Source organism: Myodes glareolus, chromosome 22 (genome assembly GCF_982192425.1).
Source record: "Myodes glareolus chromosome 22, mMyoGla1.1, whole genome shotgun sequence".
In the NCBI taxonomy this organism is placed as follows: domain Eukaryota; kingdom Metazoa; phylum Chordata; class Mammalia; order Rodentia; family Cricetidae; genus Myodes; species Myodes glareolus.
In genome coordinates, this window is record NC_142047.1 from 36,274,825 (window position 1) to 36,294,910 (window position 20,086).

The 20,086-nt window shown below is 52.9% G+C and overlaps 3 protein-coding genes across 18 annotated transcripts; 1 reads left to right on the forward strand and 2 right to left on the reverse strand.

Annotated features, from left to right (window-relative positions):
* The first annotated feature begins 190 nt into the window (after window positions 1-190).
* On the forward strand, window positions 191-8,442 carry Matcap1 (microtubule associated tyrosine carboxypeptidase 1). 6 transcript variants are annotated; one of them, XM_085681684.2, is made up of 9 exons: window positions 191-411; window positions 3,705-3,883; window positions 4,073-4,219; window positions 4,513-5,129; window positions 5,212-5,355; window positions 5,610-5,742; window positions 6,552-6,857; window positions 6,944-7,041; window positions 7,978-8,442. In XM_085681684.2, the coding sequence occupies exons 4-9, from the start codon at window positions 4,569-4,571 to the stop codon at window positions 8,140-8,142; spliced, it is 1,407 nt and encodes a 468-aa protein (XP_085537810.1). In that variant the 5' UTR covers window positions 191-411; window positions 3,705-3,883; window positions 4,073-4,219; window positions 4,513-4,568; the 3' UTR covers window positions 8,143-8,442. The 6 variants fall into 6 exon arrangements, with proteins under 6 accessions (XP_085537810.1, XP_085537812.1, XP_048293119.1 ...); XM_087900273.1 differs by lacking the exon at window positions 191-411 and adding an exon at window positions 444-1,010; XM_087900274.1 differs by lacking the exon at window positions 191-411 and adding an exon at window positions 444-1,000.
* Nol3 (nucleolar protein 3) lies at window positions 8,184-13,495 on the reverse strand. 6 transcript variants are annotated; one of them, XM_087900279.1, is made up of 6 exons: window positions 13,281-13,495; window positions 10,753-10,790; window positions 10,369-10,670; window positions 9,864-10,220; window positions 9,721-9,768; window positions 8,184-8,366 (listed from the first exon to the last, which is right to left on the reverse strand). In XM_087900279.1, the coding sequence occupies exons 2-5, from the start codon at window positions 10,758-10,760 to the stop codon at window positions 9,761-9,763; spliced, it is 675 nt and encodes a 224-aa protein (XP_087756405.1). In that variant the 5' UTR covers window positions 10,761-10,790; window positions 13,281-13,495; the 3' UTR covers window positions 8,184-8,366; window positions 9,721-9,760. The 6 variants fall into 6 exon arrangements, with proteins under 6 accessions (XP_087756405.1, XP_087756404.1, XP_087756403.1 ...); XM_087900278.1 differs by lacking the exon at window positions 8,184-8,366 and adding an exon at window positions 9,117-9,426; XM_087900277.1 differs by lacking the exon at window positions 8,184-8,366 and having other exon boundaries at window positions 9,629-9,768; window positions 13,281-13,494.
* A 579-nt stretch (window positions 13,496-14,074) lies between these two features.
* Window positions 14,075-19,701, reverse strand: Hsf4 (heat shock transcription factor 4). 6 transcript variants are annotated; one of them, XM_048437158.3, is made up of 13 exons: window positions 19,523-19,701; window positions 18,882-18,990; window positions 18,653-18,780; window positions 18,434-18,558; window positions 18,121-18,196; window positions 17,923-17,987; window positions 17,371-17,473; window positions 16,829-16,967; window positions 16,482-16,605; window positions 15,094-15,199; window positions 14,934-14,999; window positions 14,741-14,810; window positions 14,075-14,391 (listed from the first exon to the last, which is right to left on the reverse strand). In XM_048437158.3, the coding sequence occupies exons 1-13, from the start codon at window positions 19,643-19,645 to the stop codon at window positions 14,237-14,239; spliced, it is 1,389 nt and encodes a 462-aa protein (XP_048293115.3). In that variant the 5' UTR covers window positions 19,646-19,701; the 3' UTR covers window positions 14,075-14,236. The 6 variants fall into 6 exon arrangements, with proteins under 6 accessions (XP_048293115.3, XP_048293113.3, XP_048293111.3 ...); XM_048437156.3 differs by having other exon boundaries at window positions 16,482-16,709; window positions 16,829-16,953; window positions 18,121-18,192; window positions 18,493-18,558; window positions 19,523-19,700; XM_048437154.3 differs by having other exon boundaries at window positions 16,482-16,709; window positions 16,829-16,953; window positions 19,523-19,699.
* Window positions 19,702-20,086: the final 385 nt, after the last annotated feature.

Here is a 20,086-nt window from a genome sequence, read left to right on the forward strand (position 1 = left end):
CGTAACATCTCGCCTATGCAGACATTTGCTCTCTATGTGAATTGCGTCCCCCGAACCCTGGGCTCCCGCGGAGTCCTCAGTACCCACGTATCCACCCGCCTGCAATAAGTGTCTTCACCGCTTTCGCCCGTTGCTTTAGAAGCCGGGAAACTTATGGAGGGGGAGGTTTAGGACGACTCCCCGCCCAGGGGCGTGGCGTGGCCGTGATCCCGCCCTCTTCGCAGGCCTGGCCCCGCCCATAGTGGGCTTCAGTTCGCGCTACCGCGGAGACTGGCGCGGAGACTGCGCATCTTCGTGTGAGCGTGCGCGTGCCCGAGTGCGTGCGTCTTTGGCTCCAGCTCCCAGAGTCTCGGAGGCCCGCGATCGACTTTGAAGAGCAGGACTTGCGGACAGCAAAAGAGGCGCGAGCAGGTGGGGACGCGGCACGCGAACCGAACCCGCATCCCACTCCAAAGACCGAGACTAAGCATGCGACCTGACCCCTCTTGATTTACCGGAGAATTCCCCCACTCCATTGTCTTCTAGCCCCGCCCTCCATTGGGCACGCCCTTCACCCTGTCCCACGCCCCTATTGGCCTCCAGGGCACGCCCCCCCCGCATCTCTCAGTTTCCATTGGCTCTTCTCCAATGGAGGGTTCTTATTGGTGTGGGCCACACCCTCTCATTTGTCACCAGACCCCGCCTTTCAGGGTCTCCTTCCTCACTTTGTCTTTATTCATTCTGCCTCTAGTGAGTGCTTGGGACTAGAGGGTAAATCAGACCCTCCCTGACCTCGGGGAGTTCAGGGCATGGTGGGGAACATGAACCTAGCCTCCAACAGTGACAGCCTAGGGCTGTCAAGAAGCCTTCAGGACCCTGGGACTCTCTCTTTGCACATCGGGAGGGCTTTCCAGAGAAAGTGAGGCCTAAACCGAGCCCTGAAAAATGGTTAAGAGGGTACTCCAGGGACACGTTGGCCAAAGAATTCTTGGCGGAAGAACTTGAGACGCGAAAGAAACAGGTGCATTCTGGTAAATACGAGGAGGTGGGTTGGAATGAACGAAGGGAATAGATGAACTGGCCCAGGCAGTGGTCAATAGATGTCCAGGAAAGTGTACACTTTGAGGGCAAAGAAGGTCTAAGATTTGAAGGCCTTTTTTCACGCGGCAAGGTTGGAGGAGGGCTCCAAGGAGAAAGATCAAGTCTAGATGTGGAATCTAAGTTTGGGGAAGGAATGATTCTAGTTCGTTAGTTCGTTCTTTCTTCCTTCCTTCCTTCCTTCCTTCCTTCCTTCCTTCCTTCCTTCCTTCCTTCCTTCCTTCTTTCTTTCTTTCTTTCTTTCTGGTTTGTTTTGATTTTTTATTTCTTTATGGGTATGTGCATGTGCCTGTAGAGGCCAGAAGAGGGCGTTGAGCCCTCTTCCCCTGGAGTTATAGGTAGTTGTGAGCTGTCCAACAAGGATGCTAGGAACTGGGTTTGGGTCCTCTGGGAGAGCAGCAAGTGCTCTTAATTGTTGAGCCATCACTCCAGCCCTCTGACTTCAGTTCTTAAGAGGACTCGGGTCCACCCATTTATTGATTGCAATGCTGGATCAGGAACTACTCTGGGTTTTGGAAACACAGCTGCAAATCCTGGAAAGGGGAAAGCAGATAAAATCACCAGATATACCATACAAATATAAAGTTAACTGTTACACTTTAGATGGCAAAAACTGCTACAGAAACAACATGTATTGCTATGTAGCCCAGACTGTCCAGGAATTCACAGTTCTCCTGTTTCAGCCTCAGGAGTGCTGGGATTACAGACCTGTATCACTACATCTGACAGAGGGCAGCTTTGTTTATTTATTTATTTTTAAAATATGAGTTCTCTGCATGTATACTTGCACACTAGAAGAGGGCACTAGATCTCATTCTAGATGGTTGTGAGCTACCATGTGGGTGCTGGGAATTGAACTCAGGACCTCTGGAAAGAGCACTCAGTGCTTTTAACCACTGAACATCTCTCCAGTCCCTAAATCTTTTATTAAACCATATGCGGGGTGATGGTGGTGAATGCCTTGCCTTTAATCCCAGCATTCAGGAGGCAGAGGCATGTGGTTCTCCAAGTTCGAGGCTAGCCTGGTCTACATAGTGAGTTCCAATAAAGCCAGGACTACATCCACACACACCCACACACACGTACACGCACGCACGCACACACGTACATGCACACACGCATGCACACGCACACACACACTCACACAAACAAAACAAAAACAAAAAACCCAAAACATTTTCATGTATTTTGATCATGTTTTTATCTTCCCCCAACTCCTCCCAGACCCTCTCCACTTTCCTACGCGCTCAGCACACTGAACTTCTTGTTCTCTCTCTCTCTCTCTCTCTGGTTGTGTGTGTGTGTGTGTGTGTAGCATTTTTCTAATATATTTATGCAGTTTTTAGGAAACTGAGACAGTAACTCAAGCTATTCTCTGTGGGACAGTGACCCATGCTATTATATATGGGGTAGTGCCTTTTCACACAATGGGCACATTCAACTTTAGTTACCTGATAAATATTAAAGATATCTTGAAGGTCAGGTATGTTGTCTTAATCCTGAGCCAGGACTAGAGAGGTTGAAACAGGAAGATTGCGAGTTGAAGATCAGCGTGATCTACACAGGGAGACACTGTCTTAAAAATAGATAGGTATTGAAAGTAGCTGCAGTGATCTAACGTTCATGGAAGGAGGCTGAACTGACGTATTTAAGACTGTGGTAGTGAGGACTAGGGATAAAATATAGAAAGAACAATTACACAACCTCAAACAGTTAATAATTTTTTTCCAGAGCCAAAGTTGTCACAGGTAGCAAATATTGAGGGTTTGCAAGTCATTCAATGTCCTTTGCTTCTTCTCTTCCCTGCCTTTGAGGTGAGAAAGAAGGACCCTAGCTGTATTCTAATAAAATTGTGCATTAAAGCAAGTGGTGGGCTAGGTGTCACCTGTAGGCCATAACGTTCCCACCTCTGTCTCAGAGTTGTGCATACAGGCTAGTGAGACAGACTATACTTAGTATATACAAGGCTCTGGGCTTGATCCCCTTCATCAAAACAAAATAAAAAACAACAAAATTGGATGGGACCATTGGGTTCTAGGGCGTGAGTATACATGGAAAAGATAAGTCTGGGGATGTTACTGTGTTCAGAGGTTGGGAGATGGGGATAACTGACAAGAAGACCAAGAAGAAACAGCCAATGGCATGGGAGGAAAGATAGTTCTAGTGAATTCAGAAAGGGAAAGGGACATTATGTTCCCAGGATAGAGGATCCGCTGCACCAGGTCCTACAGAACAATATGATGATCATTAGTAACCTCACTCAGCTCGGTCTGATGGAGAACACACATACGCATGCTCCATGCGAGTGAACTTAGGAGAGGACAGGAAGGAAGAAATGGGAGACAGTGCGCGTGGCTCAGGGTATCGGGCTGTGTGGAAGAGCAGCTGGAGGGAGCTGTGTGTGGAGTCATGTAAGCATTTTGGTGTTTTTTTGTTTTTGTTTTTGTTTTGGTTTGGTTTTTGGTTTTTCGAGGCAGGGTTTCTCTGTAGCTTTGGAGCCTGTCCTGGAACTAGCTCTTGTAGACCAGGCTGGCCTCGAACTCACAAAGATCTGCCTGCCTCTGCCTCCCTTGTGCTGGGATTAAAGGCCTGTGCCACCACCACCCGGCCTTGTTTTGTTTTTTAAGATGGAGGAATAACAGCATGTATTTATGCTGATGGAACTAATCCAGTGGAGAGGAAGACTGGTGGTGTACATCAAGGAGAAATTGAGTCCCTGAGCAGGCAAGGGAGTTGAGAGGCTGAAGTCCTCAGTCAGTCCCTGGGGAGAGACTGGATTGCACTGAGCTCTGGCACAGAGTCAGCGGTGAGTTCTCGTGCCTCGGATGACCATTGGGAAGATGCCTCAGATGGGAGACAGGCCAGGGGCTAATTTGAATGTACCAGTGTTTCTCTGATTCCCAAAAGCAGCTTCTAATCCAGTTCTGAATAGATGACCACCAGGAGAGACAGTATTTCATGTGGGGACAGGTGCACTCATTCAAACTGATTACAGGTGGGCAGGAGGATATAGATGGAGCTGGGTGAAGGGGACAAAATGGAACCAAGAAGATGCTACCTGTGCAAAAAGCAGTCTGTGGGCTTCCTTCACCTATGGTCCATCTAGGGATCTGAGGCTGCATTCTGCCAACTCCCAGGCTGGGTAAGTGCTGAGCACTGAGATTAGAATCATGTTTAGGGTCTTAGTTTTAGCTCTAGATCTAACCACCTAAGAATATTTTAGTAAGTAGGAAAATGTATAAAATTCTTCCTCTTGCTTCCACCTCAGACGATTTGGGTAAACCTGGTGAAAGGAATGGACGCTGGGGAGGGTGGACAGTTTCTCAGGTTCCTGGCAGCCGACCCTGGATCCAACAAGGCTAATGGGGACACAGGGCTCTCTCCTCTGCCCACATCCACTCATGGCGGTCTCTGCATGCCCTTCTGTGTCTCTAGAGGTCAACAGTGTGGGAATTTGGAACAACTGAGCTGGATGAAACTCTCAGGACAGAATGGTGCTGGATTCAGGGACTCAGGTGTATGAGCGTGCACCCCCCAGCCCACCTGCCTGTCCCCCATCTCAGCGCCCTAGGTTGAAGCCCTCAAATCGAAATGGGCCACCCCTGTACCCCTGGCCGCAGTCCCTGTCTATGCCTTTGGCCCTGGCAGTCCCCTCAGCATTACAGTCCCAGCCTATGTGGCAGACCTTCTCAAAGCTGCAGTTGGGACAACGCAGCCACATGCGTCGCAGTGAGAGCACCTACAGTGTAAATAGCACTGGCCAGCGGGGGCGAGGCAAAGCTCCGCTTGGACGGGGATGTGACCCAGGTGGAGGGACCCTACGGCCTGCAGCCTCCTTGCCTCACATTGCTAAGACTCGAAAGGATGTGGGCAATGGTAGCAACAAGAGCCCCTGCATGTTAGTGGCCCTGCGGCCAACCAACATGGACCAGGAACGGGAGAAATTCTTCCAGTCCCATTACACGTACAATCCGCAGTTCGAGTACCAGGAGCCTATGCCAATGAGTGTGCTGGAGAAGTACCAGGAGGCCTCTGGACAGTTCATCCAACAGGTCAGTCCAGCCTGCCCATTTCACCCTGACCCTGACTGCCCGAGGGACCTAGCCTGACGAGTGACTGTGGCCCTGTGTACAGGCAGTTGGCATCATTGAGGCGGTCCTGGAGAAGTTTGGCACTTATGAACACTTTGAGGCTGCCACAGGGGGCCAGCTGCTGACCAAGTGCCAAATTTGGTCCATTGTGCGAAAATACATGCAGAAGGAGGGCTGCGTTGGGGAGGTAAGTTTGCCCTATCTACAGGACCCATCTCTATGCCCCAAATCAGGCCATCAGCTGATAGGCTCAGCTATACACCTGGCCAGATGTAATTCCTAGACATATCCCAACCCTAGCCCCAGATAAGTAAGAGCTGGATTTGAAGGGTGGGTGTCCTGGTCAGTGTCTGACCTGGCTGCCTTGTAGCATCATGGGCGTATCTGCCCACTAGCTCTCAGGGCTTGTAAACCATGGCTCAGAGCCCTGCCACCCTACAGGTTGTGGTGCAGCTGAGTGAGGACCTGTTGTCCCAGGCAGTCATGATGGTGGAGAACAGCCGACCCACATTGGCCATCAACTTGACCGGAGCCCGCCAGTATTGGCTGGAGGGCATGTTGCGGCACGAGATAGGTCAGTCTGCGGGTAGCATTGGTGTGGGTGGGCAGGATTGAAAGGCACTAAGAGATGGTAACAGGGCAGTATGGGGCTTCATTAGCCTCCTCTTTTCTCCCCCCTTCCTTCCCTCTGGGAGAAGACAGGCCTGTTTATCCCTAAGCAGATACTTCTTCCTTCTCGTTCGTACAAGTAGGTCAGACTTGCCTGCCCACCCTCTGGGTTGACCTTCATGCTTCTTCCCTTGGGTATCTCTCCAATTCCTCTCTGACTCCCTTTGACAGTGAAGGAAGACTTCTGAGGTCCTATCAGGCCGGAAAGAATTCTAAGGGTTCCTTCCATCAGACCAGCTAACTAACATACAGGCCCACCAGGGTGGGTGGCAGGCCAGATCCTAGGAATAGAACTGCTTGAAAAAGACACATGGATAAAAGTTTAGGAGATCAGGCTAGGAAGGCGAGCACAGGACAATAGTCACTCACCAGACAAGAATCATGTTGTTCTGGGCAAGAAATGATTTTGATTGGGGCATTTGCATGACTGTTGAGATGATTGGTATGGGCACTAGGATGTTGGGGCGGGGTGCCATGTGCTTGGTCTCTAGGAGGGCTTGCACACAATATGAGTTGGTGTGCAGGAGATGAGAAACTAGGCAGAGAGGATTCTGTGCTGGACCAAAAGTCTTTTTGTTGCCGGAGCTGGGTGAGAATGCATTTAGGTAGGGCTTGGGATGACTTGCATGGGGTGAATTTGGGGGCATGAAGATCTATGAGTCTCTACCAGAGGTCCTTGGAGTGCGTTCAGCAGCCACCCCGTCCTCCCTGCAGGCACCCACTACCTGCGCGGTGTGAACAATGCACGGCAACCGTGGCACAGCACCGAAGGCAGACTGCAGTACGGGCTGCGGCCAGCTAACCCCACCGAGGAGGGCCTGGCCAGCCTGCACAGTGTGCTGTTCCGAAAGCAGCCGTTCCTGTGGCGTGCGGCCCTGCTCTACTACACCATTCACCAGGCTGCACACATGTCCTTCCGCCAGCTCTTCCAGGATCTGGCGCAGTATGTGCAGGACGAGGCTGTACGTTGGGAGTACTGCGTCCGGGCCAAGCGAGGACAGATGGATACCTCCCAGCCAGGTAGGGGCTGTGGGGTCAGGGGAAGACCCAGGCTGGTGCAAAACGAAGAGTGGCTTTGGGGTAAGGACTGATCCTCATTCTCACAGGCTGCTTCAGCAAGGACCAAGTGTACCTGGATGGCATTGTACGCATCCTGCGGCACCGTCAGACCATCGATTTCCCACTGCTGACCTCGCTGGGCAAGGTAAGGGGCTGCGGGCTTACAGAGGCCCCAGCCGGTTCTTCCTTCCTCCCTGTACCTCTGAGTCATGTTCAGTGGAGGCCTGGATACCAGCCTCTCCAGGGGTAGGAACTTGGGTGGAGGTAGTAAGCAGGCAAGAAGAAATGGAACTTTGATGTCCCAGGTGAGGCATGTGACCCTACCTGCAGATGTGTGCATATATTTCAAAGGAGGTGAGTGTTCCAGGACGAGGGATCAGTCAGGAAGTTCTGGGGAAGGAGACCAGTGAAATGTCCATGGACCGAAACCCAAGCCCTGAGTATCTGTTCTAGACTGAGGAGAGCAAACCTCATCAGAAGCAAAGGGGAGCTGGAGGGGCTAGAATCAAGTGTGGCACAGCTTTGCTTTAGGAGGCCCCTACTGGATGTCATGTGGGGAGCGCACAGAAGAGAAAGGCCTAGATAGGCAAGAGGAGGCGGCCTGCCATCACTCTTACAGAACTGATAACGGTTTGACCCAGCCAGGCAGTAGCATGGTTGCAAAGGAATAAACTGCAGATAAAGGTAGTAGGACTCTTTATCTGCTTGAGTCCCTGAATGGGAAGATGAGCACCCAGCTTCCCCTTCTTGGGCCTGGCTGTGGTGACTGTGAAGAGGTGGGACTGACAGCTGACATGCAGCCGTCTCTTGCTGGTTGTGGGAGCTACCTGAGAGATGCCCAGGTATCAGCTGAACACTGTTTAGAGGTGAGGGGGTAAGCTGGGCTGGAGGGGAATGGGTTGTAGAACATAGATGGAAGATGTAGAGAGAAAGAGAAAAGACCCAGGCCTGAACCTGAAGGTACCTATTGGACAAGACCAGGAATAGAGGAGCTATCAGAGGAGCCAGTTGCCCTGAGCTATCAGTCTGGGACTAGGTGCTTGAAAGCCAGGGGCTCTGAGTCTTAGTTTTCTCCCTATAGGTCTCCTATGAAGATGTGGACCAACTGAAGCCCCATGGGATATTAGATAATACCCGAGTACCCCACTTTATGAAGGACTTGACACGCTACCGGCAGCAGCTGGAACACATCATGGCTACCAACCGGCTGGATGAAGAAGAGCTGGGCCGCCTGCTGCCTGACTGATGTTGGTTAAGGGTTACAGACAGAAGATCTTGACAGAGGTCTCAGATCAAGAATATGAAGCTCTTTATGGTTCCATAGCCTAGGTGTTTCTTGCGGGGCACTGGGAGGCCAGGAGCATCTTGGGAAGACGAGAGGCAACGTTGGAAGGCTTTTGTCCTTGCTAGTCTTCCTGGGGCCTGTGAGCTAGCAGCAGCATGTCTCGTAAACTCCTGAGTAGGAGAGACCTGGGGATAGGAGGGGCATTGAGTGTGACTAGGAATGGGGGTTGGTTTGGGAATAGAAACGTGTTCCTGCATGAGACGGCTTTGGGTGTCTGGTACCGGTCTTTCCCTTCCCCTACCTGGCCTATCGGTGCTCTTCTGCATTCATACTGTCTACCTCTCACTGGGTCTAGTGGCAGTTGGGACCCCTCTGAGGTGACATGCCCGAGCATAGGGTCCTGCCTTTCACTCAGGCTCAGAGACCCAGCTGGGCTGGAGCTTGCGTTTCAGCATTTTGTCTCTCTCACCAGTCATGTATTATTCCTTATTTGCCTCCATGCCACCGTGTGTTATTCATGCCCCCAGCTGGGGCTGGGGGGGGCAGCAGCTCCTAAAGTTCAGTGGAGGGGACAGGGTACTTTGAAAAGGTACCATCTGTTCCCAGGCCCTCGCTCATCACACACAGACACACTGGACGTCAGGTCTTGTGAGTCCAGCACCTGGCCCCACCATCAGCCTCCCACGCTAGTCCCGGTGGTGCCTGTCTCTGACCACACCCTCACAGCTGGTCTCTGGCAGTGGTTGGTCCAGGCTGGGGACAGCCACAGTCAAACCTGCAGGTCAGGCCTATAGGATTTGTCCTCTCCAGTTTTGAGCCGGTCTTGTGCCAGGGGAAGGACAGGGCTGATTAATGCCTCCGTTTTCACTTCAGATTCAGCTGCCAAGAGACTGAGCCAATGTCGTCCCTACCCTGGCCTTTTCTTTTCTCATCTGTGATGCTGGGAAGTTCTTGTTTATTGACTTAATAGATATGTACAGAGCTCCTTGTGTACGTCTGTAACTGGTTAGACCCTCGCTGAGCTCTCCGACAGAGGAAAGCCAGATAATTACACAGCAGCTACAATGACAGGTGTGGCTTCTGTCTCAACTTAAGTTCCTTCTCATGTTCCCCCCTTCAAGAGTGTGAGCTCCACAACTTCCCTCATCAAGTGGGGGTTGCAACCCCCCTTCCTTTGCTCAGTATGCCAAGCCTAGTGATTTCCACGGAGTAGAACAGTTGCCAACGCAGGCTCCTCACTGGCTCCTGAAGGGAAAGAGAGCAGTGGGGTGGGGGCCAGATTCCATTAGGGGCCTGGGTCTGAGACCTCCAGAAATAGAGTTTGGACTATTTCAGGGGTGGAATGTGCTTGTGGCGGTGGGGGTGTTTCACACAAAGCTGCTCAGGTCAGTGGGACTCCAACCCACAACACCCTCCTGAGCAGAGCCAGACTTGTGGAGAGTCAGGACCAGGTTAACCCTCCCAAGTTTATTCATTTTACGGTAAACGGAGTCTTGGTGAATTGATTGGGTCAAGCTCTGGCAGGTTCCCAGGTCTTACCCAGCTTGGGTAGGATTTGTACAGGTCAGGATTCTGGCCTTCAGGAATCTAGAGACGGAGAGGATCATGGTGAGTGGAATGTGTATCAACCCTCACACAACCTCTAACAAGCCTGTAAACAAGGGTTTAGGCTGTCTCACAACCTTCAGACTCGTCCTCTTGGAAGTCAGACTCGGGTTCGGGCTCGGGCTCGGGTTCGGGTTCCGGCTCGGGTTCCGGCTCGGGCTCCGGCTCGGGCTCTAGTTCAGGCTCTGGTTCTACCTCTGGCTCTGGCTCCGGTTCCATTTGTTGTTCTAGGTCCGGCTCATCCCCTTCAGAGGCTTCGGCGTCTAGTTCTGGCTCCTCTGGAGTTACAGACTGCACTGCCTCAGAACCCTCAGGACCTCCGACCTCCTCTTGCTCTGAAGCTCTGGGCAGCCCAGGACATGTGGTCCCTGAACTGGGTACCTCGGGCGTCCAGTGGCCCGAGCATGAAGGGTCATGGCTGCGGTCTCGGTAGCCTGGGGAGGAAGTGGAATATTTGAGACTCAATTCACCCCTCTGTGGTTAGCTACCTCCACATTCTCTGCCCTCTACTTAGCCTTAGTTTTGCCTCACCCCCCAAGTCACGCCCCCATCTCAACAAGGCTCCACCCTCCTGGTGCTCACCAGGCCCCACGTGCTGCCAATCCCAGGCGGGGTCTGGCACACGCACGGTATGCTGGGCACAGCGCAGTAGCTCCTGGCAGGCTGCCTCGCCCTTGCTCTGCACCAACAGCAGCAGGCGGCGCACCCTGCGTTCTGCATCAGGCAGCGCATCCAAGGCTTCATACTCAGGCCCGGTGAGCACACCACGGGCCACCAGCGCGTCCAGCAGCAGCCCAGAGTCAGCCTGCAAGGTATCTACCAGCCGTTTCCGTTCCCGGTCAATGATCTCCGATGGCCGTTCCTGCACGTTGCCCATGTTTGGGCTATATCAAGAGGAAGAAAAATGGGGGGGGGGGGGCTGGCGTTCCCACACACTGACCTCTCCCAGGACTGATCTAAGTTCACCTCGACATCGGAGTCTGGATGGTTTTTCAGCGGTGGACCTGGAGGCCAGGAGCACAGAACTCACCCTCCAGCCTCTTGGTTGCTTTTGTCCGGACTCCTCAGGTTCCTCTTCTAGTGTCTACCTATCAGCGGAGTGCTTGCTCTAGCTAGGACTTCCCTCCTAAGCCCCAGCCACCTGCCGAGCTGGCCACCAGTCGAGATCCAGTTTATCCAACTGAGTTATTTTTTTCTAAACCCAATTCCTTACCTAAACTGGCAGAAAACCTAAGGACTGATCCACACCTCCTTCCTGAACCCTGCAGCAAGCTTTGGATCAGGGCAGTCCGCCTGATCTCTCAAACAGTCTGGTCTGCATTCAAAGCCTAAAGTGCTGAGGCTGGCATGCTCAATTCCCCTAACTCTGAGGTCCAGGCATAACAGAACCTCCCTCCTTCACTCCCCACCACACTGCTTCATGATCTGTGACTCCTGCTGGTTCCTTACTGTCCCAGCAGCAGAACTACTGAGTTTTCCTGAATTTTGACAGACATTCTGGCACGTTTTCCTGATGACCTGGCAGAGGCTCACAGCCATCTCTTACTTGACCTTGAGATTCCCAAGGTCCAGCTCTGAAAAGCCCTTAAGGAATGCTTACCAAACTTTTAGCTTATTATTTATTTATTTATTTATTTATTTATTTATTTATTTATTTATTTATTGAGAGGTTGCCTCTACCAAACTGTAGGACCTGGGAGCAAATTAAATCTACTCTGTTCTTCCATTATCAACTAAGGACGACTGCCCACTTGGGTTGGGCGTCCTGACCCAGCCAGGAAGGGTCCTGACATTACGGAAAACGGAAATCTGGGGCTGGAGAGATGGCTCAGTGGTTAAGAGCAGTGGCTGTTCTTCCAGAGGTCCTGAGTTCATATTCCTAGCACCCACATGACTGCTCACAACTGTCTGTAACTCCAGTTCCAGAGTATCTGGCACCCTCACACAGACATGTATGCAGGCAAAACACCAATGCACATAAAAAATAAAAATAAATAAACCATTAAAAATAATTATTGTAGAATATAAAAAAATTAAAAAAGGAAATCTGGTCATTCCTTTTACCTTAGCTTTGTTCAAACAGCATTCTTCTAGGTCTCTTCTGCCCTAAATGCCCTGTTCCACCTTCTTTCCTAGATCCTAGGATCCTTACCCCCACCCCCACATAAACACCATGCCTCCCAGGTCTCAGAGCTCCCACACTAGACTGTTCCTGGTCACTTCACTCCTTGGGTCTCCCTCCATACCTCCTGTCAGCTCTTCCCCAAGGCCACCAAGCACAGACCAGGGACATTTGTTCCCACTCTGCCCCTTCTTGTCCTGAGTCAGAGGCCCGACAATCACCCTGCACCTGCTCCTGCCCCCTAAGCCCACCATCAGCCGTCTGCGTCCTGGTACAATGCATGCCTCTGAGTACCTCACTCGTGCCCACTCCCTCCTCCCCTCACTCCAACGTAGTGACTTTGACAACTCTGGGCTAGCATTTATTGTTCCAGTTTTCTGGATGAAGAGACAGGCTCAGAGAAACCCAGCACAACTGGGATCCAACTTGCCCTACCTTAAACTATAATGTCTCTTGCCTCATTGAATGCCAGGTCTTGTATCCTATCTTCCACCCTCATTTTACCCATCAAAGAATCTAAGCTGCCTGGTCTGGCTGTTTTAATTCCCTCCCACCACCCTGGTCAGCCAGGGTTTTTTTTGTTTTGTTTTGTTTTGTTTTGTTTTTGTCATTTTCAACCATCATTCAGTCCTGCAAGAACTAACTATGGTCCTGGCACCTTAGCTTTTGCCGATGCTGTTCCCTAGGCCTGGGATTCTCTTCTCTCCCCTTTACTCTATGGGTCTTGCTCTCAAGACTCAAATGCTCCCAGGTCTACCCCAATTCTCGAGAGTTCAAAGGTAGCTAACTCCTTTTGGGTACTACGGTCCTCATTACTGCGTTTCTTGGGATCTCTAAGCTATATGCTCAGGACCTCTGCTCTCAGCGAGGCTTCCAAAGGCTGTCTCCCATCACTGGTTACAGGGAAGGGAGTGAGGCCTGCACCTACTCTGGCGCACGCTCTCTTTCCCCTTTGTTTCTTTTGAGACGGTTTTTTTTTCTGTTGCAGCCCTGGCTATCCTCGAACTCGCTCTGTAGACCAAGTTTGCCTGGAACTCAGTGATCTGCCTGCCTCTGCCTTCTGAAGCGCCACTGCCACCATCACCGGCTAGACCCCTAGCTGATTGGGGCCTCTAAGGAAAATGCTAGTTATGTCCTGGCCAGTGCATCAAAGGACAAGCCTAAATGTTACCTCGAGACCCATCCTAATGTTATCTTGAGCCCCAGGTCTGGTCTGGGATACCTAGCTTGCTGGCTGGCTGGGATTTGTTGTTGGAAAACCAGGGTGGAACCTGCAGGAGCCAGTCGCGCATGCGCAACCGCAAGGGTACCTTCACCAGCCCTCTACCCGTTCTCAAAGCTTCGATCCTGCGGAAGGGCGGGGCCCACAGACCTTGGAGCTCCGCTGCTGGTGGTGGTGGTGAGGCTCGCGGTTCAGCCCAATCTGTTTTCCTTTCCCTCCCTGCTGGGTGGAGTCCGGTTTGTGGTACGGAGCGTTTCGGACGGCCCCACTCCGGAGTTGAGTCTCACCGGGGCAGATGACAGTGCAGAAAGGACCGAGCAAGCGGGGTGGGGACGTGAACAGCAGCTGCAAAGTGGGGCGGGGCGGGGCGGCCAGGGCTGCCGGGAATGGGGGAGGGAGGGACGTGTTTCTCTGGCTCTGCGAACTCGGTCCTGGACGCGGAGGCCACGCACTGGCACGGGGGTGGGGGCACATAGTCCGTTCTCCTCCCCCGCCCCAGACCACCCAGATTTGAGTCAGGGGGGGTCAGTTCAGTTTACGGTCCCACGTGTCCAGCCCACTCTGGGCCTTCTAATTGCTAGGTGCTTTTAATTTGTCCTTCTACGACTCCTCCCTCCGCCTGTCACAGATAAGTTTAGAGAAGGGAACCGATTTGCCCAGAGTCAGAGACACGTGCATAGAGAAGCTGGATGTGGCGCAGAAACGCCTGCCTCCTGGAGGATACAGAGGCCGGCATCTCAGTGCAAGTGGGAGACTTCGGCACTGGCGCTCCAAGTACCGCCATTCTCGAGGAGGGGGCTTCATGAAAGTCTGAGTGTCAGGACGTTTCCAAGCATCTGGACACTTGTCTGCATCTGGACACTTGTCTGAATGCAAAGTCGTCATCCACCCATAAGTCTAGTGGTCTTTGGTTGACCGAAAAAAACGAGAGACCAGAAACAGAGTGGGGGAATGCAGTTTATATTGCAAGACTCACTGGGGTAGTGGAGAGAGGGTACCGCAAATGGGGGCTTCGTTCACTCCCCCCAGGGGACTCCAGGAAGCCTAAAGGGGTGTGCTGCTGCGTGCTGATTCCTTAGCCAGGCTTTTTCAGAGGGGTGGGAGTCTCAGGGGGAAGAAGGACTGGCTCCTGGGTCCAAGTAGGAGGCACTGCTTTCAGGAGCATTGTAAAGGCTTAAAGCCCCAGGCACTGACAGAGCTGTACCCTCCAAATCCACAGGGACATCCAGCAGGAGTGGGGTTCCCAGCGGGTGGTCTTTTCCTAGGAGGAGTAGGCTGTGGTTAGGAGAGTCCTCCTGCACTTAGGAGGTAACATTATCCATACAAATGCACCCTTTAAAGGCAGGGGCTTGCTACACATCCCAGGTTGGCCTTGAGCTCAAGATCTCCCTGAGTGCTGGGATTACAAAGTATGCACCACCATATAGCTTAAAGCATTACTCTTGACCTCACTCCTCTTACACAATGATGATGATAGTATGGGTGTCTCTAGAAGTCTCTACAGGGCAGCCTGAATTCAGGGTCATCCCTCCCCCGCCTAAGCCACCCACCCTGCCCAATCATGGTAATTCAGATTGTGGTGGCTTCTACCCAGGCCTCTCCACCATTACCTGCACCTGAAGAACTCAACTCCTTGACCGTCAGCTCAGCCTCACCTCTCTCTTGAGCCAAGGGCTGCATCTGCGTGGGAGAACCCCAGGAAGCAACTGAGAAGGGAGCCCAGAAGTCGAGGAAGAGAGCTGGGGTCACTGGGGCAATCCTTCAGCCATGAACCAAACCAACCTTCAGCTTCTCCTTTCTTACCAGAGACAACTCCATGTCCAAATCCATCAGGGTCCATTCCCGTCCTTGAAGGCTAGGGCCCAGCACCTGGGAAGAGCTTGGGTAAGCGGTGCCTTCAAAGGCTGCACAGACAGCTCAACTTCGTGTGTCTCACGTCCTGCCCGGGCAAAGAGATACTCACATCCATGGGTGCTATGGGTTCCACAGTTTCAGGGGGAGGCCGAAGCAGCATTGGGGGCAGCAGACTCTCTGGGCTCCGATTACCCCGATCCAGGCCCAGAGTTCCCCTGTGCACAAAGAACCACTTGCTATTGGTCAATGACATCCACCTCCTAAGGAACTTGCATCATCAGGTTTAAATTGCCCCAACAGCTAGAACTTGCTGAGAAACAATACTTTCCTTCAATCCCCTCCCTAATAAGAGAGATTTTTTTTTCTTTTCTCTCTCTTACCGTTATGTAAGCCTGGCTGACTTGAGACTTACAGCAATCCTCTTGCCTCAGTGTTCTGGGTGCTAAAGGGGTAGCTTTGTTGTTGTCTGGCATAGGGTCTCATGTAGCTCAGGCCATCCTCAAACCTTTACTAGCTAAGGATGACCTTGAACTCTGGACCCTTTTGCCACCACCTCCTCCATAGTGCTGGCATTAATTACAACAGGGGTATATCACCATGCCCAGCTTCTGAAAGGTTGCCTTACTCTGCCTTTGCTTCCTACCTAAGACCTGAGAGCCCTTCCTAGAGAAGTGTAAAGACTAGCAAAGGCTTTTGGTTTGGTTTTTGTTGTGTGCGCAAGTGTGTTCCAGTTGGAGTTTGAATTTCGAGCTTGAGCGTGTTAGGTACATACTCCACCACTGAGTTATGTCCGCAGCATTAACAGCTGTGGCTGTCCTGAAACTTGCTCTGTAGACCAGGTTGGTCTCGAATTCACAGAGATTCACCTGCCTCTGCCTCCTGAGTACTGGGATTAAAGGCGTGCACCACTACTGCCCAGCAGATTTATTTTTACGTATTATTACTGCTGGGTTTTATGTGTCATGGGGGTGGGGCATGTGCAGAGGTCAGGGAGCACAGTTGTGTAAAACATGGGTTTTAGGGGTTGAACTCAGGCAAGAGGCTTTTGTGGCAAGGGCTTCACCTGCTGAACCATCCCACCAAATCTTCCTTTTATATTTAGTCAGAGTCTCACTAAGTTACCAACAATGGTCTTGAGTTCACACTGTAGCCCAGGCAAGCCTTGAACTTGTGATACTCCTGCCTCCGTTTCCCAAGTTGACACCCCTGTGCCACTAAGACCAGCTTCCCTTGGTCGTTAGGCTTCTATGTTATAATCATGCCAGCGAACTAATTTCCTGTAAATCCTAGAGCCCTACTACTTGATTAGGGGTTCCCATTCTCTAAATAATTTTGATACTCTTTGGAGCATACCCTGAGAAATCAGGTCAGTCAGGGTCATGAGGGTCTGATGCCCAATGTCCCTCCTCGGCTACCACAGGACAGAGGAAGCAGTGGCTTTTGTTTGGCCAGTATCCGAGACTCTATCTATAAACCATCAACATTGGCTCTGCTCACCTGTCAGGTACCTCCCTGGGGCCCCTGGGTTCAGGCTGTTGTACACTCCTGGGCCCCTCAGGGCTGTAGCTCCCTTTCCCTTCCAGGATGGCCTGCACCACAGCCACAGGCAGCGGTGGGGGTGCTGTCACGCAGAAGTCACACTCGTTTGGGGCCAGGGCCAGCCCGGCCTCGCCATCCCCCCCTGGACTGGCCGGCTCTTCTTTGAGCAGTGCCAGGCCCTTCACCCTGCACCAGAGAAAAGCTTCAACCAGACCCTGACCCTGACCTCTCCCCACCCCCACGGGCCTCTGGGCTGTAGGCGCTTTCTGTAGGGTTCCCCACGAGGCTGGCCCTGTTCTCCTTACCTCCTGCCACCACTGGAGGGAGAAAGTCTGTGGCCTTCAGGAGATGGAGCATCTTCTGGGATGTCAGAGATGATGGGCCCTCTGGCCCTGTGAGGGCTGAGGCCCAGGGTAGTCTCTGGGAGAGGCTGCAAGTAGAAGGCTTGGCCAAGCTCTTGACCTCCAGCTATAGAAGAACCTAACCAGTGCCCACCTGAACCGGGATTAAGGGTCAGGGTTTGAAAATGAATCTAAAGCCTGGCGGTGATGGTGCACATCTTTAACCCCAGGACTCGGGAAGCAGAGGCAGGTGTATCTCTGTGAGTTCGAGGCCAGCCTGGTCTACAAGAGCTAGTTCCAGGACAGGCACCAAAACTACAGAGAAACCTTGTCTCAAAAAATAAAAAACAAAACAAACAAACAAAAATAGAATCTATGCTGGGGAACCTAGGTCTGGTTGGTGGAATGTTGGCATTCATCTTTGGGAGGCAGAAAGGGAGAAGAAACAGGCTCCTCACAATCCTCTCTGCACCCTAGGAAGAGGAAGAGGAGGAAACACCACCTACCGACTGGATAAAGTAGGGGTCCTGGAGAAGAGCACCAGAGACGGGGCAGGCATTGAATTTGGCAGAGGCTGAGCATGAGTTCCCCTCATCGAGCATCAGGGACCTGTGCGGGGTGGGCAGGTTAGGCCTCCACCATGCCTCTCTGCCTGAACCTCCCTCCCTCTCTGTCTCCCTCCCTCAGGCCCCAGCAGCCAAGTCAGCAGAGCTGAGGCCTGTTTCCAGGGCACCAGTCACATGCTGGAATGGAAGGGGCTCCCTGAGAGATGGGGGCCCTTTGGGGGTTGAGAGGGGAGGGAGAGAGCTTAGTTTGAGCCCCAAGCCAGGGGTGCCCACTTTGGGCGTAGGAATTTGAGGGTAAGGTCCTGGAATGGAAGCAGCGAGGGGATGTGAAGTGGAGGTGATGGTTAGTGGAGTTGTGGGTAAAAAGTAGGGGAGTCCTAGATCTGGAGGAATGAAGATTCCCGGTGGAGTGTCTGGAGTGGGGTCCCTGACAAGGAAGGGAGTCCTGGCGGCGGGAATGTGGTTGTGAACACTGCAGACTTCGGGACTCACAGCTTTCTCTTGGTTCCTGTGCTGCTGGGCGCTGTTTGAAGTGACCCAAACAGGCACTGGATTAGCTGAAAAGAAAGGGTTAATTCATACTTCAGGCCCCTCACTGTGGAAAGGCAATTTCTGGCGGGTCTGGGGAACAGGGGTGGAGGTATGGGGTGCCCAGGAGCGGGAGGGTAAGAGCTAGGAGAAGGGGAACACCTTGCCGATGACCCGGTGCTGCTGGCTGTGGCTCTGCTGTAGGGTCACCACTTCTCGCCACAAGATCTCGTTCTGCCTGGGAAGAGGGGTGGGGAGATGCTGAGGCATCCGAGTTTAATCGAACACCGTGCCCCACAGAATGGTGAGGTCACTAGCAGAAGGGACATCTGTCTTCCAAAACTAAACGTTACAGAGCTGAACCCATTGTCTGGATGAAGGCTCTAGCCTATAGGAGTGGAAGGCCCTGCCCAGAACCCCTAGGTGACCGGTATCCTGTCCCCCATAACTCCACCCTTCCTTCCCTGTCCCGCACTGCCTGAGTTCCTGCAGCCGTGCCTCCGTGCTCTCCTGCATCCCCCTCAAAGCTTGCACCTCTCCCAGCAGTCGGCCTAGGTCTTCAGGACGCCATCGACTGTCATCGCCTCGCAGCGCAGGTACCTGTAGGTAGGAGGCACCATCCCGGACAGGGACACATAAACCAGAGCCAAAAGTACCAACATTGGCCTTTTCCCATTTTTGCAATTTGTCCCACCTTGCGGCGCACGCGCTCCAGTAGCTGTTCCCGGCCTCGCACGAAGCTTGGATGCTGGAATTCAACGTGGTCACGCTCTGGCCTGAGAAGGCCACCTTGCTCAATGCTTACCACCTTCCGAAAACCATCTGGGGAATGGTGGGCGGGGAGGTGGGGGTGTGAGCGTGAGTCACTCCATCCTGTGCTCCAAGTAACCCCAACCCGCTTCCCGCCTGGTAGAGGGACTCACACATGTTGAGTTGGCGAACGAAGCTCGCCATGTTGCTGTGCTTGAAGTACTGAGGCAGTACTTCTTTGGCGAAGCGGCTCTGATCACTTACAAGGAAGCTGGTCCCACTCTGCCAAGAAGGAAAGGATGCCCACCGGGTGGAGACCAGACTAGGTGAGAGGCAGACACTCACAGCTGGACCACACTCACTTACTGGTTCAGGTTTGCATCTCACTGGGAGGTGGGACTTGACCAGGTCAAAGCCATATGAGGCCTACCCTGCCATAACCACAAATAATTCCTACCCCTAGCCAGATCCAGACTAGATTCTCAGAAAGAAAGAGCACATACCAACCCGGGGTCCACCTCAGACTGGTCTCAGACTCACTTTGTGACCCTGAAGTAAAGCCAACCCTTCCCTTTTTTTGGCCTGTTTTCTCATCAGTAGACGAAGTAAAGTGAGAATTACCTAGGTCCCTTGGGCTCTAGGACCCTCGCTCCTCATGTATCTCACCTACCCTTTCACCGTGATCCACTCTGGACAGCTGAATCAAGGTACTCACAGCCCAGTCCCAGGTGGGGGCTGGGTAGACATGGGTGTTCACAGACATTGGACGGACCCCCGGGGACCATTGAGAGAGTTGAGGGGCCCCAGCCCTCACCGGGCTCCAGCGGATGAGGTGGTCTGTGCCTGGGTCGCCCACCAGTGCCCATAACTTGCCGAGGAAGGCAGGTACCGGACTGGGGCCTGGCTCCGTGGGCAGCGCAGCTGGCGCTTCCTGCATGGCGCAGTCTCGGCCGGGCTCAGCGTTCCAGCCCGGCCGCTGCGGGCTTGTCAAAGCCGCGAAAGTGCTGCGTTTGCCGCCCGCCCCGCCCTACTCCGCCCCTGGGCGCCGGGTCAGGCGGGGGCCGCGTGCGAACCCAAGGGGCGGGGCTCGGACAGCCGCCCGGTCACCAGTAAAGAGAAAGGGCTGGCTGAAACGTAGGTGTGTGTGGCGATGGTGGTGGGGGTAAGGAGGAGAACTCGGGTTCGAGTCTCATCCTTCTCAAGTCCCTCTCTTTCTGGGTTGATGGGGAGAAATCATCTGTGGGCTCAGAAAGTCCTAGAAGTTCATCTGTGGACGTAGTGAAGCCTAGGTAAGGGAGGGCAGATAGCCAGGGGGTGGGTTAAGCTGGTCCTTCCCTGTCTAGCGGACGCTAGGGAATTGATCATTCCTGGGGTATAG

What these genes read in the sequence shown, in the direction of transcription:
- Hsf4 (XM_048437154.3), bottom strand. Translation starts at nt 19,645, where the DNA reads ATGCAGGAAGCGCCAGCTGCGCTGCCCACGGAGCCAGGCCCCAGTCCG. An exon ending in AGCACCGGGTCATCGGCAAG is followed by an intron (nt 17,988 to 18,120) that starts GTGTTCCCCTTC and finishes CTTTCTTTTCAG; the next exon opens with CTAATCCAGTGCCTGTTTGG. An exon ending in TGGACATGGAGTTGTCTCTG is followed by an intron (nt 14,811 to 14,933) that starts GTAAGAAAGGAG and finishes TCTCCCACGCAG; the next exon opens with ATGCAGCCCTTGGCTCAAGA.
- Matcap1 (XM_085681684.2), top strand. Translation starts at nt 4,569, where the DNA reads ATGGTGCTGGATTCAGGGACTCAGGTGTATGAGCGTGCACCCCCCAGC. An exon ending in CTGGACAGTTCATCCAACAG is followed by an intron (nt 5,130 to 5,211) that starts GTCAGTCCAGCC and finishes CCCTGTGTACAG; the next exon opens with GCAGTTGGCATCATTGAGGC. An exon ending in TGCTGACCTCGCTGGGCAAG is followed by an intron (nt 7,042 to 7,977) that starts GTAAGGGGCTGC and finishes TTCTCCCTATAG; the next exon opens with GTCTCCTATGAAGATGTGGA.
- Nol3 (XM_087900279.1), bottom strand. An exon ending in TTGGCAGCACGTGGGGCCTG is followed by an intron (nt 10,221 to 10,368) that starts GTGAGCACCAGG and finishes CTTCCTCCCCAG; the next exon opens with GCTACCGAGACCGCAGCCAT.